Source organism: Bubalus kerabau, chromosome 1 (genome assembly GCF_029407905.1).
Source record: "Bubalus kerabau isolate K-KA32 ecotype Philippines breed swamp buffalo chromosome 1, PCC_UOA_SB_1v2, whole genome shotgun sequence".
Classification (NCBI taxonomy): domain Eukaryota; kingdom Metazoa; phylum Chordata; class Mammalia; order Artiodactyla; family Bovidae; genus Bubalus; species Bubalus kerabau.
In genome coordinates, this window is record NC_073624.1 from 101363832 (window position 1) to 101378168 (window position 14337).

The 14337-nt window shown below is 36.5% G+C and overlaps 1 protein-coding gene across 3 annotated transcripts in view; it reads left to right on the top strand.

Moving 5' to 3' along the window:
- Positions 1–812: 812 nt before the first annotated feature.
- Positions 813–14337, top strand: part of DCN (decorin) — a 38307-nt gene continuing 24782 nt past the window's right edge. The window contains exons 1-3 of one of the 3 annotated variants that reach the window (XM_055585811.1): positions 813–1150; positions 4394–4448; positions 4910–5156. In XM_055585811.1, coding sequence (XP_055441786.1) covers positions 4943–5156 — 214 coding nt within the window. In that variant the 5' untranslated portion in view covers positions 813–1150; positions 4394–4448; positions 4910–4942. Of the gene's footprint in view, positions 1151–4035; positions 4194–4393; positions 4449–4909; positions 5157–14337 lie in introns of those variants that run through there. The other 2 variants (XM_055585801.1, XM_055585791.1) reach the window with 2 other exon arrangements.

Here is a 14337-nt window from a genome sequence, read left to right on the forward strand (position 1 = left end):
TCTCATGTTTCACAGATGTTGATTTCAAGTTTCCACCTGGTAACAGCCTAGGGGCCAGGGCATAAAGATACAAGTCAAAACATAGAATCACACAGAGAACTGACAGCATCCAGCAAGGGAATTACAAAAACTCAAAAAAGCTTTCACAGGCTGAATAAATATCTTTCCTTGTATTTGCACTTTCTTTTTTCTATTTACTGAATTTGGAAAGAGCCATAGACTTTATTGCCTTTTCAAAGTTCTGGATTACATAAAAATGTAGCCTACGAAAATATAATTTTTCATATACAGGCTAAATTAAATTGTGATCATCGTTTAGTATCTCTGTGCTTTATTTTAAAAAACACACATAACTGGTAGACAACAAGAAAGGTTTTAAACTATAAGTAAGGAAAGTAATATATGGTGTGCTTTTCATATAAAATCATGGCTTTCTTCCAGGGAACTTTAGAAATATGTTCAAGATATATAGAAAACCTCCATAGCATAGTACTTGAATTTTTGAATGTGCACAAATAGCCCAAGGCAAGTAAGAATCTGAATGAGTACTCATTTATTTTCACAGCCCACACTTAAAATAATTTCATTCCATTTGCCAGACTTACACATCCTGAAAGCAAAAAACAAAACAAAACAAAACATACAAACTGTCATTTCGGAAGTATGATAAATGTGACTCATAAAGAAGACTAGAAAGAGTGGATCAAGGAGTAGGGTTGGGGGTGGGGAAATAAACCCTTTAGTTACAATTTCAGGGAAATGAGTCGACACAATGAAACAAATTCCAAGTCAAGTTGCTCCACTACTATATTACAGAAGCAGTTTAGAATTTTAAGCAGATGCAAAAGGAATAAAGCATTTAAATGGCGAGAAAAAAAGGCCGATAAAGTTTCTGGCTACAATACAAGAGACATATCATTACCATATGATCTAATGTGGGTGTCAGCCGGATTGTGTTCATTGAGGGAAACCTTATTTTTTAACTGTGCTATGGAGTAGAAGCAGGAGGTTTTCAACCTAGTGACAGTCACAGAGCAGCACCTTCCCCCTCCTCCTTTCCACACCTGCAAACTCTTTTGCTTGGGCTGAATATTTAGTGTAATTACATCTCAGCTTTGAGGGCTCCAGTGGCAAATCCCCGGATTAAAAGGTATGGTTTTCAATAATTGTCCTGAACTCTGCTACAGACTAATAAAACTTTGATCAAGTTAAGAAAAAAGGAGTTATTTGGTAAGAGAAAAAGAGAAAAAAAAAATGTGTACTGAACTTTTAGTAATGTTTATGCAGTGTTTTAAACAAGTATTGCTTGAAAACAGAAACGAAGTATTTGGTAAAATGGTTGTAATGCATTGTTTTAGTTCTTTCTCTCTGTTCTTTGCAAAGATGTTTCTTAGAGAAACTATAACCTAACACGGTGACTCTCTTTATTGATATATTTTGTGTTTTTACTAATTAAATGTTTAGGAAATGTTTATAGAAAAGTATTCTAGACTGGCATGCTATTCATAGTTGGATTGTATATTTAAGAATTTATTCTCCTCCTGAATTCTTATATATATTAAGAACTTTTAAACTTCAGAAAAGTGAACTTTGGTGATTAGTTATAGAAGTCTAGTGTATATTTCTACAACTTAGAAAATAATAGAAACTGTCACCAGAGAGGTGAAAACCAACACTGACTCTATTTATGCTGATTATTAAGGACCTAACTAAGATAATCTCACAGTTAGCTGCATAGTTACTAAAATGTAAAGAGACTCGGCCAGAATTTTTGCTGCAAATGAAATTTCATCATAAGATACATTCACTATAGAATGAAAGTGTGGGTTATTTTCCTTTCTAATTTCAAAACAGGGTAACATGATGACCACTGATTAAGTGGGCTCCCAGTGATATAAATACCTGCGGCTTTTTCTTCGAATTGCTATTTTGACCAGAAAAAGAATCAGATGCCTCCTATAGTACCCATTATTGATAGATGGATACTGTTTTACTGTTTACTTTTAACTTATTTCTATTATTATTGAGGTTTTTAATTCACCCAGTGCTGGGGGGTTTAATTTGCTCTGCATTTAGAGCTTCACTTATCTCCTGAGTTTTAAATTTTGACTTGGAAATTCACACCAAAGGCATAAATGACATCATACAAATGTCGTTTAAGAAACCTAAAATTATTATTTTTGATAGAACACATTAAATTATGGCAATGAACTTTACTGAAGTAGTGACATTCTTAGCAATTAGTAATAGGAAATAGGCATACATTTTGAGACTACTTAAAATGGTTGAAATGAAATGTTAATAGTATATCATCTCAATAACAGTCTCCTTGATGTCTACATGGGCTACTGCTATAGGTTTGTTTGTTTTCCTGATTTATTAAGAGAGGAAGGAAATGATAAAGAGACTATCACTGTCAGTAGCCTGGATTAATTATTTTACGACGCTGTGTTTTAAGTATTATGATACTAATCTAAAAGAAGTTATTTCATGGAGGAATTTGTGGAAAATACCTGGCCATATTATTTTTCCCCAGGACATTCAGGGTTAAAATAGCACACACATCCGCCCACCCACCCACACACACACACCCCCCCCCCAAGAAAATGATAAGTAATGGAAGCTAAAAACTGTCTGTCTGAGTTTAGATTCAACCCAAAAGAATATTGTGTAGAGAATTTGCACCATTTTAACAAGAGTAAACAAACGTAAATGATAATATTCCCCTGAGCTAATGTTTAATATTCTGTTTTTTGGATTCGTGAACCAGGCTTTCTTTTTTTTTTTTTTTTTTTTGGAGAAAAGATCAGAAACAGACATCTGCATTAATTTCTCATTGCTATTTATTAAATCTGCAATTAGTTTGTTTCATTTTTCTCAAAACTTGCAAGACATGAAATATGCAAGGCTAGCAAACTTGTGGTAAACCGTAAACATTGCATTTTAATGCGAAACAGACAGAAAACCACTCTCTGAGATCCACTCCAAGGGAACCCTGCCAAAACAATAGGGTCTCCTTTAAAAGGCAATGCAGTAACTGAGTGGGAATGGGTTTCCCGAGAGAATCTGATACTGAATTTAAAGGGGCAGTGTGAATAATAATCTTCGTGGTATTATGTTAAAGTCACTAGCCTGTATTGCAAACGTGCTGCCTTTGACGTGCTTCAATAATAAACTAAGAATAAAAGTGTAAGAAATTTTAAAACATTTGTTTCCCCTGTAGTGGATCTAGGCAAACATTTCCAGAATATATGTTAAAGTTAGCACATATGAAGACTTTATCTTTTCTATATTGCTATCATTTGGATAGTGACTGGAAATAACATAATTAAAGATGATGAGACTAAAGATCATATCTACAATGTGTTTGGGGAATATTTTGAGCAGTTTTAATGGAGCTTGAAAATATAACAATTCAAAATAGACTTCTCTCCACGATCAACTACTTTTCATTATTCAGATTTATTAAGATTTTGTTATTCAGATTCATTTAGTTCACTTCAGCCATCTAAACAACCAACTCAATAACAGAGATGTATATATATATATATAGAAGGGCTTGTTAAATGAATGAATAAAAATGGTATAGATGCGTTGAAATCATATTTTTGTCAATTTGTTTACAAAATAATCCTATTGGTAAAATTAGATAACATATGTCATACAAAATAAAATAAAATCAGATAGCATTTTCCATATGTGTTTACTGGTTTACACAGTCCTTAAAAAGGATTCATTTGAGAAACCACCCAAAAGATTTATGTTAAAAACTGAATCATGCTTATATCAGGCTCAGGTTTTCAATTCGATATCTTTCTTATGCTAGAAATTCAATATTTAAACAAAGATAACCATATTTAAAAAAATCAAATTTGGTTGCTTAGAACAAATCGAATAACTTGTATTATTAATAAATTGACGGTCAACTGAGTCATTTATGGGCAAAATATTGTGCAAGGCCCCGGTACAGAACAAAGGATAATAAGACACGCCCTGAAGGAGTACATCTTCGAGTGGGGGGGCAGACCAAGCACGCAAAACAAATTACAATATAATGTGATAAGTTCTTTAAAAGAGGTAAGCAACGTGTCTTGGGAGCACAGAAGAAGGAGAACGCAGCATCCTGCCTGGATGCCCGAGAATACACAAGGGAAACCCATTATCTCATTTAGCCTTTACAACACTCTCACAAGGTAGGTATTTTAAATGGTGATTAGCTTTGAGTGTCAGGGTTGAGGTGGGGACTGGGAGTAGAGAGAAAATGGAGAGAAATGGTGTCAAATCGTGCATGGTCTTATTTGCAACAAAGGGGATGGAGACTTTATTGGCAAGCTGTGAGAAGTCAGCAAAGGATTTGCAGTAGAAAATTAATACAATGAAATTGAATTTTTAGAAGATGACTTGGGCAGCAGAGTGGAAGATGGCCTGGAGTGGAAGAAATATTTGAGGTATTTGAGGCTGAGACTATTTGAAAGCTCTTGTTCAGGGAGTGATGAGAAAGGTCTGGACTGGGATAAATACAGTGGGATGGAGAAATCAGATTGGCTTCTAGAGATATTTCTGAGCAGGAATTGGAGACTCTCATGTGTACAGACAAAACTTGTTTAACTGTGGCACGGCTTGTGTTGAGTGAGCATTGAAAATTTCAATGTTGACTATATAATGTGTGGTCTTAATTCAGACCCCAAATTCAATGAAGTGATTCAAATACTTTTTAAATTTTTCTTCATAAATAAACAGTGCAAGTTCATCTCTACTGAACCTTATTACCTTTCAAATATATTTCTAATGTTCTGCTCCTAACAGTACATAAAATATTACTTTTTAATGCTTTTTTCTATGTGCACTCCACTTATATAACACATACATTAGGCAAGGCTATTCTTCTAAACCTTCCGCTATTTCCCAGGTTCCTCGGTTGTGAAAGTATACAAGAGAAATCATGAAGGCAACTATCATCTTCCTCTTGGTTGCACAAGTTTCCTGGGCTGGACCGTTTCAACAGAAAGGCTTATTTGACTTTATGCTGGAAGATGAGGCTTCTGGGATAGGCCCGGAAGAGCACTTTCCTGAAGTTCCTGAAATAGAGCCTATGGGTCCAGTCTGTCCCTTCCGCTGTCAGTGCCATCTGCGAGTTGTCCAGTGTTCTGATCTGGGTGAGTGGGATGCCGGCTCTCTACCTACCTTGGCTGCTTTATTCATGGGAATGGCTTCCCTGGGAGTGCAGCATTTTCAGTTTTAATTTCTGCAATTCCAAATGTGAGAGACAGTGCCACCTAATGAGGAGTTAGGGAAGCAGAGTAGGAGTGAAAGAAGTAACTTTGAAGTTAGGGGACTTGATTCTTTTTTTAAGTCAGAGAAGCATCACTCTGCAATCTTGGACAAATCACTAAAAAAAATTTTTTTCTAAGCTTCATGGCTCCCCTTATGTAAAATAAAATTTTGAACAAATAATATCTTGTGTTCTATGATTCCAAGGTGATAGATTATTTTAAGTCTGTGATTTGCTCCCATGAAATCTTAAGAAAACCTGGGTGATCTCTCTACTCTTGGCTTAGCCCACATAGCAGGGTTTGAACAAAACTGTAAAGTATGCAGTGTTATCAAAAGCAAAACCAGTAAACTTTTAGAACAAAAATTTATCTTTCAAGTACCAAAATACTCTCATAATCCCTGGGTCTTAGTTTTGTCTCTGCCTTTGGAATTTTGTAATCTAGCTGTTTATATTCTTTAGAAAGTTTCAAAGAAAATCTTTATAACTAAGTCGTGGTATAAATATTCAATATGATCACGAAGCCTATATCTTTAGCCTAACACTGCAAATGCATTTTGATTTATTATCTTTCAAGAAAAATTTGGCCTGGGAATTCCAAGAGCCATATACTCAGAAGATAAATCTCCAGAAAGCTTGGAGCCCTAGCAGATGAGCCCAAGGGGAATGAATTTAGCTTACATGGCAGCTGATTCACATTCCTCTTTTCTTTTGGTTCATTTTCTTACTGAAAAGAAAAAAAGAAGGAAAAAACCTCACAGAATGATTCTGCCATGGAGCATTTTCTTATAGAATAAATCCCGTAGCTTTGTAGAGTACTTATTTTAGAAATCTGATAGTTATTCAGAATATGCTTTCTAGGGGTATTTTGCAGGAAAATTTTCCACTAACTCCTAGAGCTGGAATAAACACATACAAAAACCCAGGAAAACATGAAGCATGTTAAATAGTAACAGCTGCTGAAATGCGAACACTTTGAACTAGATTCTTCGATGCTAACATGTACTGTATAGCCATTTAAACCCAAATAAAAAATGTAAAGGGAGATTTTTTAAAAGACTACAGGATAATGCCATTAGATTAATTCATTACTCTTTCATTCCGCAGATATTTTGAGATCTTATAATGGGTCAGATCTGTTCTGGGCCCTGCAGAAAAAGCCATGAGGAAGACAAATATGGTCCCAGTTCTTGTGGGTCTGTTATTCCACTGGTGATGATTTTCCTTTTTAGAATTATATATTCGAGACAAAGGGGATTAGATTACTAAAAATTCTACAGAAACTTTAATAGCATCTAGAGATTATCTCCATAACTGGTTTAGACAAGATATCTAAAGAAGAGAATAAACATGTGATGGATATACCAGTAGTAAAATTTTTCAAATGTTGCAAAAATGGCTGGGTTCCTAAGAAGTGTGACAAAAGTGGAATCTCACTTTGCCTGAGGACACGTTTAAAAGGGTCCATAATTACCTCTCACTACATATATTATCAACAATAGAGTTGATATTTTTAAAGAGGATGGGTCCAGTCACTTCACTGAAGTTTTATTTTTTTCCATATAGTTTTACTTTGCTTTCTTGATAAATAACTCATAAATCTTGACTCTGATGAAAGCATTGGGACAGTTTATTAATTGTCTATCATGAAAATTTCCCAAGCCTATTGTTCAAAACTAAACAGAAAAATGTAACCTTAGGAAACATAAAGTCATTGATGTGGCTGTTTCGTGATACAGTTTCTTGGTTGTCCTTGAGATTGTTTTGTTTATTTTGTGTTATTTTCAAATGAGAAAGTTTTCCAAGTAATCTTTTTCTCTAAGATCTCAGAGAATATAGTATTCCTTTGGGCTTAATGATCTTATTTACAGAAGAAGTAGCTGAGATTGAAATAATGATTCATTTTGGGGAGCCATGTTTGAAGAGGAGCCCTGAGTTCCAGTGCACAATGAATGGTCTCATACAAGTTACTTTTATTATTTTTTTTAATTTCACAGATGAGTAGTTAAATACATATTCAAAAAATTGGTCAGGTATTTCTATAACAGAAAATACATTTTTTAAAAAGAAAAGCAATCCACTTGCCTTTAAAGAAAACACTGCATTCACATTTTCAACGACAACATAGCCTCTGCTCCCTTTATGATCATGGTAAGCTGTTCAGGGTCTTAACATTTTTATCTGCAAAGAAATCACAGGCCTAAAGATCTTACTATCTGTGTGAAGTACCTGGCCCATAGTAGAGGTTCAATAGGTTTTTCCTGTGTGATGATTACATGGAGTAAAAATGAAAGAAGCATAGGAAAAAGCAAAGAAGTGGACAATTTCATTCATAGTAAAAGCATGCATGCTAAGTCACTTCAGTAGTGTTCAACTCTTTGAAACCCTATGAACTGTAGCCTGCCAGGCTCCTCTGTCCATGAGATTCTCCAGGCAAGAATACTGGAGTGGGTTGCCATGCCCTCCTCCAGGGGATCTTCCTGACCCAGGGGTCTTGCATTGTCAGGTGGGTTCTTTACCACTAGCGCCACCTGGGAAACCTAAAATAAAGGCAATGCAGTTTATTTTTTAAATTATCTGGTGAGCTGAACATGAAGCTTGAATTATTATCATTTGTTGTTCTTCAGTTGGTAAGCAAAGAAAAAAGGCAGTGCGCTTTGGGATAAGAAATGTGAATGCTTATCATATAAACAATTAATGTTTTCTTAAGGATTATTTTTACCAGAGCTTTTAATGAACAGGGAGGAGCTTCAGTGTTGAAGGATAATAGTGCTTTGTCATCTTATTATCCAAACAGTGTTTAATGTAAGCAAACATTTCTTTTTATAATGTCTGATTATTTTGCAATAAGAAGTATTTCTGACAAAGTTAAACAACATATCATTAAACAGTTCTTTCAAAGCTGAGATGTAAAAACTGTGAAATTAAAAATGAATAATCAGCCCATGGGAAGCTTGAAGTGTTCAAGAAGACCCGTTGACTATTTTAGTTCCTAGTTCCAACTTATCTGAATAGTATTATCATATGTTTTTCTAGAGCATGGGGGATTGAAAAAGTAAACATATATTTTAGCCTAAGAAAGTTATGAATTCTCCATTGATATTGACCAAATTATGTGGCTGAGCTTGTATTTAATTTGTAATTTGAACCGTAATTTTATGAGACACATATATTCTTTTCATTATCTATCCTCTTAAGGCATAAAAATATACTCATAATTATAGCATTTATAAAAATATCAATATAAAAATAAATGTAGGGTTAGCAAAATCAGAAACCTATGGATTTCCTTAAAATAATAATCCCACAATGTAACTCATTCTTGTCAGATCTTTTGAAAAGATGCTTTATTTTACGTACCTGGTACCTTAAGGGAAGACGGTTCCCTTACTTATGTACTCTTTGGCCCAGCCATTCATCTTTGGATCAAGTGTCACCAAGAAGCATTATTTGGTACTTTCATCTCATTTATTAAAGACAGATCAGCCCTAACTGGTGAAATAAGCATAAGTATTGCTTTTTGACTATTCTTCCAAATTAAAGCAATGTTTATTAAAATTTTTATTATAAACAACTTTCAAAAGACTTGAAATACCCTTAAAAACACTTGATCATGGAAAGATCTTGGGTTATGAAGTTCAACATCTCTGGACTCAAGTTCAGCTTTATCATTTATGGTGGTTCAGACAGCAATGAATCTGCATGCAATATAGGAGACCTGGGTTTGATACCTGGGTTGGGAAGATCCCCTGGAGAAGTAAATGGCAACCCACTCCAATATTCTTGCCTGGAGAATCCCATGGACAGAGGAGCCTGGTGAGCTACAGTCCATGGGGGTCGCAAAGAGTTGGACACGATTGAGTCCAACTGAGACCTATAACTGAGACTGAGACCTATAACTTTGAAACTTTCAAAGCCTGTCTCCTCACTGGATAAATGGGAATATCTCTTACTTCATTAGGTAAGAATAGAAAATATTTATACAAAATATTTTTCATAGTAAATGTTATGTCCAGTTTACTACTTAAGTAAGCTAATAACATGAGGCTATTTTTCATCAGTTCAGTTCAGTCTCTCAGTCGTGTCCGACTCTTTGCGACCCCATGAATTGCAGCACACCAGGCCTCCCTGTCCATCACCAACTCCCGGAGTTCACTCAAACTCACATCCATCAAGTCGGTGATGCCATCCAGCCATCCCATCCTCTGTCGTCCTCTTCTCCTCCTGCCCCCTATCCCTCCCAGCATCAGAGTCTTTTCCAATGAGTCAACTGTTCTCATGAGGTGACCAAAGTACTGGAGTTTCAGCTTCAGCATTATTCCTTCCAAAGAACACCCAGGGCTGATCTCCTTCAGAATGGACTGGGTGGATCTCCTTGCAGTCCAAGGGACTCTCAAGAGTCTTCTCCAACACCACAGTTCAAAAGCATCAATTGTTCAGTGCTCAGCTTTCTTCACAGTCCAACTCTCACATCCATACATGACTACTGGAAAAACTATAGCCTTGACTAGATGGACCTTTGTTGGCAAAGTAATGTCTCTGCCTTTGAATATGCCATCTAGGTTGGTCATAACTTTCCTTCCAAGCAGTAAGCATCTTTTAATTTCATGGCTGTATGGTTTTTATTTTTATATGAAATTAAGAAACACTAAGTATATGGCTTGCCAAGCTGGATACAAAATACCACCTTTTCTCCCCTCCTCCCCCAAAGAAAGCCATATCACAACCAAATATAAATAGGCAAAAATTAGAAAATTGTATAATTATCAAATTAATATAATTATCAAAATAGTATTCTCCAAAGACTATTCCTATGAACTAAATTGGTTTGGTTGAGAACCAAACCAATTTAGAGAACAATAAAGTGTTTGGCTATTTTATAATCATAAATGATTCACAACCTATATAGTTAGCCCTCTAAAGAAGAGGCCAGAAGGTGGAACATTTTATTTTTCCAGGCAAAAGCATTATGAATAACTAATGTTCTTAAAATGTACCTCATGATGCAAATAATATTTTACTTGTCTAAAATCTCAGGAAAATGTACAGCCCTTTAAATTGCATAGTTTTCTTCTTTTTAAAATCATTTTGCTTCAATTAGGAAAATTTTGTTAGTGGTTACCACTTGGTACTTAGATCCACAACATCTAAGGGGAAACTGTTTTTTTAGAAGCAAACCTTATGTATGAGGTAAATGAACCATTAGAGTTCTTCTGTGAAATCATCTTGGAAGAATAAATTAGTCCTCTTTGTCAAGGGTCAGAGAGAATGCTGGAGGCTTAGTTGCTTTCATAGGTTATATCTAGCTTCACATCAGCAGGGATGAGGGATGACCCTCATTCAAAGTTTCAAATGCTTCGAAAGAGTATCTCTAAGATGTGGGGCAAGCAGGAGGCTGTGCACAGAGCACGCCCATTGGTTGCCTAAAGTAGTTTGGGGTAGGAGTAGAGCAAGAGGAATACTCAGGTATGATCCAGATAACCAAAGCCTCTGACTCAAGGGGTTAAAGAGAAGGAAGAGAGGAGTCAGAGAAGGCCAAAGGAAGCATCTGTCTCCTTGATCTGACTGACAACTAACATATCCCTGGTTTCCTTCTTAGTCCCAGAGGGGAGAAGGAGGCAGCTGTGTGGGATCAAGGCATTTGGTTAGACTGCAGCTGTGATGCATTCTCCTCTGGAAGATCATTCCTGGCTCCAGAGGACAGGATGGGAATAGGTTAGCCAGAATATCAATTTCCTGGATGAAAGAGGAAATGCAGAAGACTCTCTAATCTTAATTTTCTCCTTCAAAAGAGTAGCGAGAAAATTATATATTTCTTTGAAAATAGGCACAAAGGAGAATTAACTCAGTTTGCAATCCAGTCTTAATAAAAAGAAGAAGCCCTGTAGCAGCTATACTGTAACACTCAAGATTCAATTAACCCTTGACTTAGTCTGAAGATGGTTTTCAGGCAATTTCTTCAGCTTGTCTACTTCCATGTTTTCACTGTAATCTATATTTGCCTTGATGACTACAATAATCAATTAATTACATTTAAATGGATGATAATTATTCATTACCTTTAATCACCTATTTAAATATCTACTTTCTGGGACTTCCCTGGTGGTCCAGTGGTTAAGACTGTGCTTCCAAAGCAGGGGCAAGAGTTCAGTCCCTGGTCTGGGAACTAAGATCCCACATGCTACACAGCATGGCACAAAAAATAAAAAAATAAAACCAACCAAACAAAATGTAATTAGACTGTTATATAAAAATAAATATCTACTTTCCCTACCAGAAGAAAAGCATGGTGATAATTTATCTTTTGGCCCTCCACTCCAAAAAGTGCCTTATACTTGGTAGGTTCTCAAACATCAGTAAATGCTTGATATGAATAAATTAACATATACATGCCTTAGTGCTTGAATGAGTGCTTAATTTTATTTTCTTGACTCTATCAAGCTGGAAACAGGATAGAACATGACTGCCTAGAAATTAGGAGTCATGAAACTGTAGTGTTTCCTTTCTTATTCTTTTTGAGGATGACTGTTGAACCAGGAGTGGGCTTCCCAGGTGGTTCAGGGGTAAAGAATCTGCCCGCAATGTGGGAGACCTGGGTTCAATCCCCAGGTCAGGAAGATCCCCCGGGAAAGGGACTGGCAACCCACTCCAGTATTCTTGCCTGGAGAATTCCCTGGACAGAGGAGCCTGGAAAGCTACAGTGCAAGGAGTTGCAAAGAGTAGAACATGACTGAACGACTGACACACACATAGAACCAGGAGTAGGTTTCCAGATGGCTCAGGGGTAGAGCCTGCCTGCCAATGCAGGAGAGGCGAGTTTGATCCCTAGGTCAGGAATATCCCCTGGAGAAGAAATGGCAACCTGTTCCAGTATTCTTGCCTAGAAAGATCTCATGGACAGACGAGCCTGGCAGGATACAGTCCACAGGGTCCCAAACAGTCGGACACAACTGAGCATACACACACACACACACACACACACACACACTCAGAATCAGGAAGCTCAAACTTTCCTTAAGTTATTTGGAAAGAGAATTAAATCAAAAGGAAGTTTTAGTATTTCTGAATCCAACTGCCATCAGTGTTAAATTGCCATTTTTAAGAGAAGAAGGAAATGTGCATGCCTTTAGCAGAAATGTTTTTTGATGGACCTGGAACTCCATTATATTATACTGGTCATGTGTCAAAACTAAGTGCATCACCATTGTCTTGATTATGACATTGGAGACAAAAAAGTGTTGGAAGTCAACGAGAATAAATCTTGCTAGTTTGGACCCCTGCCACAGGGCAGAGAACAACAAAAAAGGCATGGTATTTTAGGACATCCTGGCCTTTGTCCAACATGATGTTTACCAGATTGCTGAAATTTACTAGCACAATACCATTCATCATTGAGACAACTAGAAAAAAAAAAAAATACACCTCTTAAAAATACAATTCTTATTTGCATTTATTTCAGAAATGATTTCCTGGTAATGTCTTAAATAGAGTTTTATTTATTTTAATTAATAACTCAATTTTAAAGAAGATAAAGTTTCCTTTACTGAATTTGGAAGAGCAACTAAATAATTCAGTTTAGCCTTGAAAACAATTGCATTTTAACAGAAGATTTAGAATTCTATTAAAGAATGCTCATTGAAAAATAATTGGATTTAGGAAACCACTTTGTTCCTGTTACTATTCTGAATAAATATTACCTCAAAACTTAGTTACTTAAAAACTATTTTATTTGCTCATAATTTAAGCTACAGAAAATTTGAGCAGGTCTTAGAAGGGCTGCTCTCCCTTGCGGTCTCTTAGGCATTTGCAGTCAGGTGGCCATGGTTTCCCAGATGGCGCTAGTGGTAAAGAACCCACCTGCCAGTGTAGGAGATATAAGAGATGTGGTTCCATCCCTGGGGCGGGAAGATCCCCTGGAGGAGGGCATGGCAACCCACTCCAGTATTGTTGCCTGGAGAACCCCATGGACAGAGGAGCCTGGCGGGCTATGGTCCATAGGGTCGCAGAGTCAGATGTGACTTAGCACACATGCATGTTGGCTGAGGCCGTAATCATGGTGAGGCTGACCCAGACTGGGTCAGCTCAAGACAGCTCACTCTAGCGACTGACAGTTGGTGCTGCTGTTGCCTGGGAGCTCAGCTCTTCTGTCATCTGGAGTGTCTTCAGGTGGCCTCACCAGCTCAGTGGTCTCATCGTAGACAGACTCAACTTACATGACCCCACACTGTCCCCAGAGCAAGCATGCCAGAAGAATTGGGTAGAAACAGCCTTTTCTGACCTAGTTCCAAAAGTCACGCCATGTCACCTTCACCACAGCCCCTTGGTTCTGAGAGACATCATAAGGCCATGCCAAATTTGAAGGGAGAAGAATTTGACTCCATCTTTCAATGGGGTTGGACAAGTGTGTATTGAATAAGAATATGTAGGATCCCGAGTTTCCAACTAAGACCTGGAGCAGCCAAATAATTACTTTTTAAAAAGAAGGTCTATTTGGCAAAACTAATACAATTTTGTAAAGTTTAAAAATAAAATAAAATTAAAAAATAAATAAATAAATAAAAAGAAGGTCTATTTTAAATGGAGGCAGGAGCTATCCTCACAAAGGTGTGTGTGCACATATATATGTGTATCTGGTAATTTATATTAAAACTAACCAAATTTCCCTATAGGTTTCTGATTTTGACACAGACTAATAAGAACATCATCATAGAGTCTATCTGATCAGCATTTAGGAATCAAAGACTAGCTGATATTTAATGGTCCTTCCCTTTGTGACATTCTAAGAATACGTATCTAGGATTATTTCCCCTTCCTATTCTTCCTGTAATTTCTGAGTGAGCTCACTTAGCACCCTGATGCCTGTCTAGCCCTTTTCAGTATGTTATTGAGTCTGATGTCAGAACAGTTCTTGTTACGGATACAAATAGGGATGACAGGAAAAAAACAATATCCTGTTGGAAACCAAGAAATAGTCTTTTCATCTGCATTTTGTCACCCCAGTTACATGAGCTTGTTCATGTCACCTAACTTTTTCTAAAAATCATCCGAAAAAATGAAATTTTCAT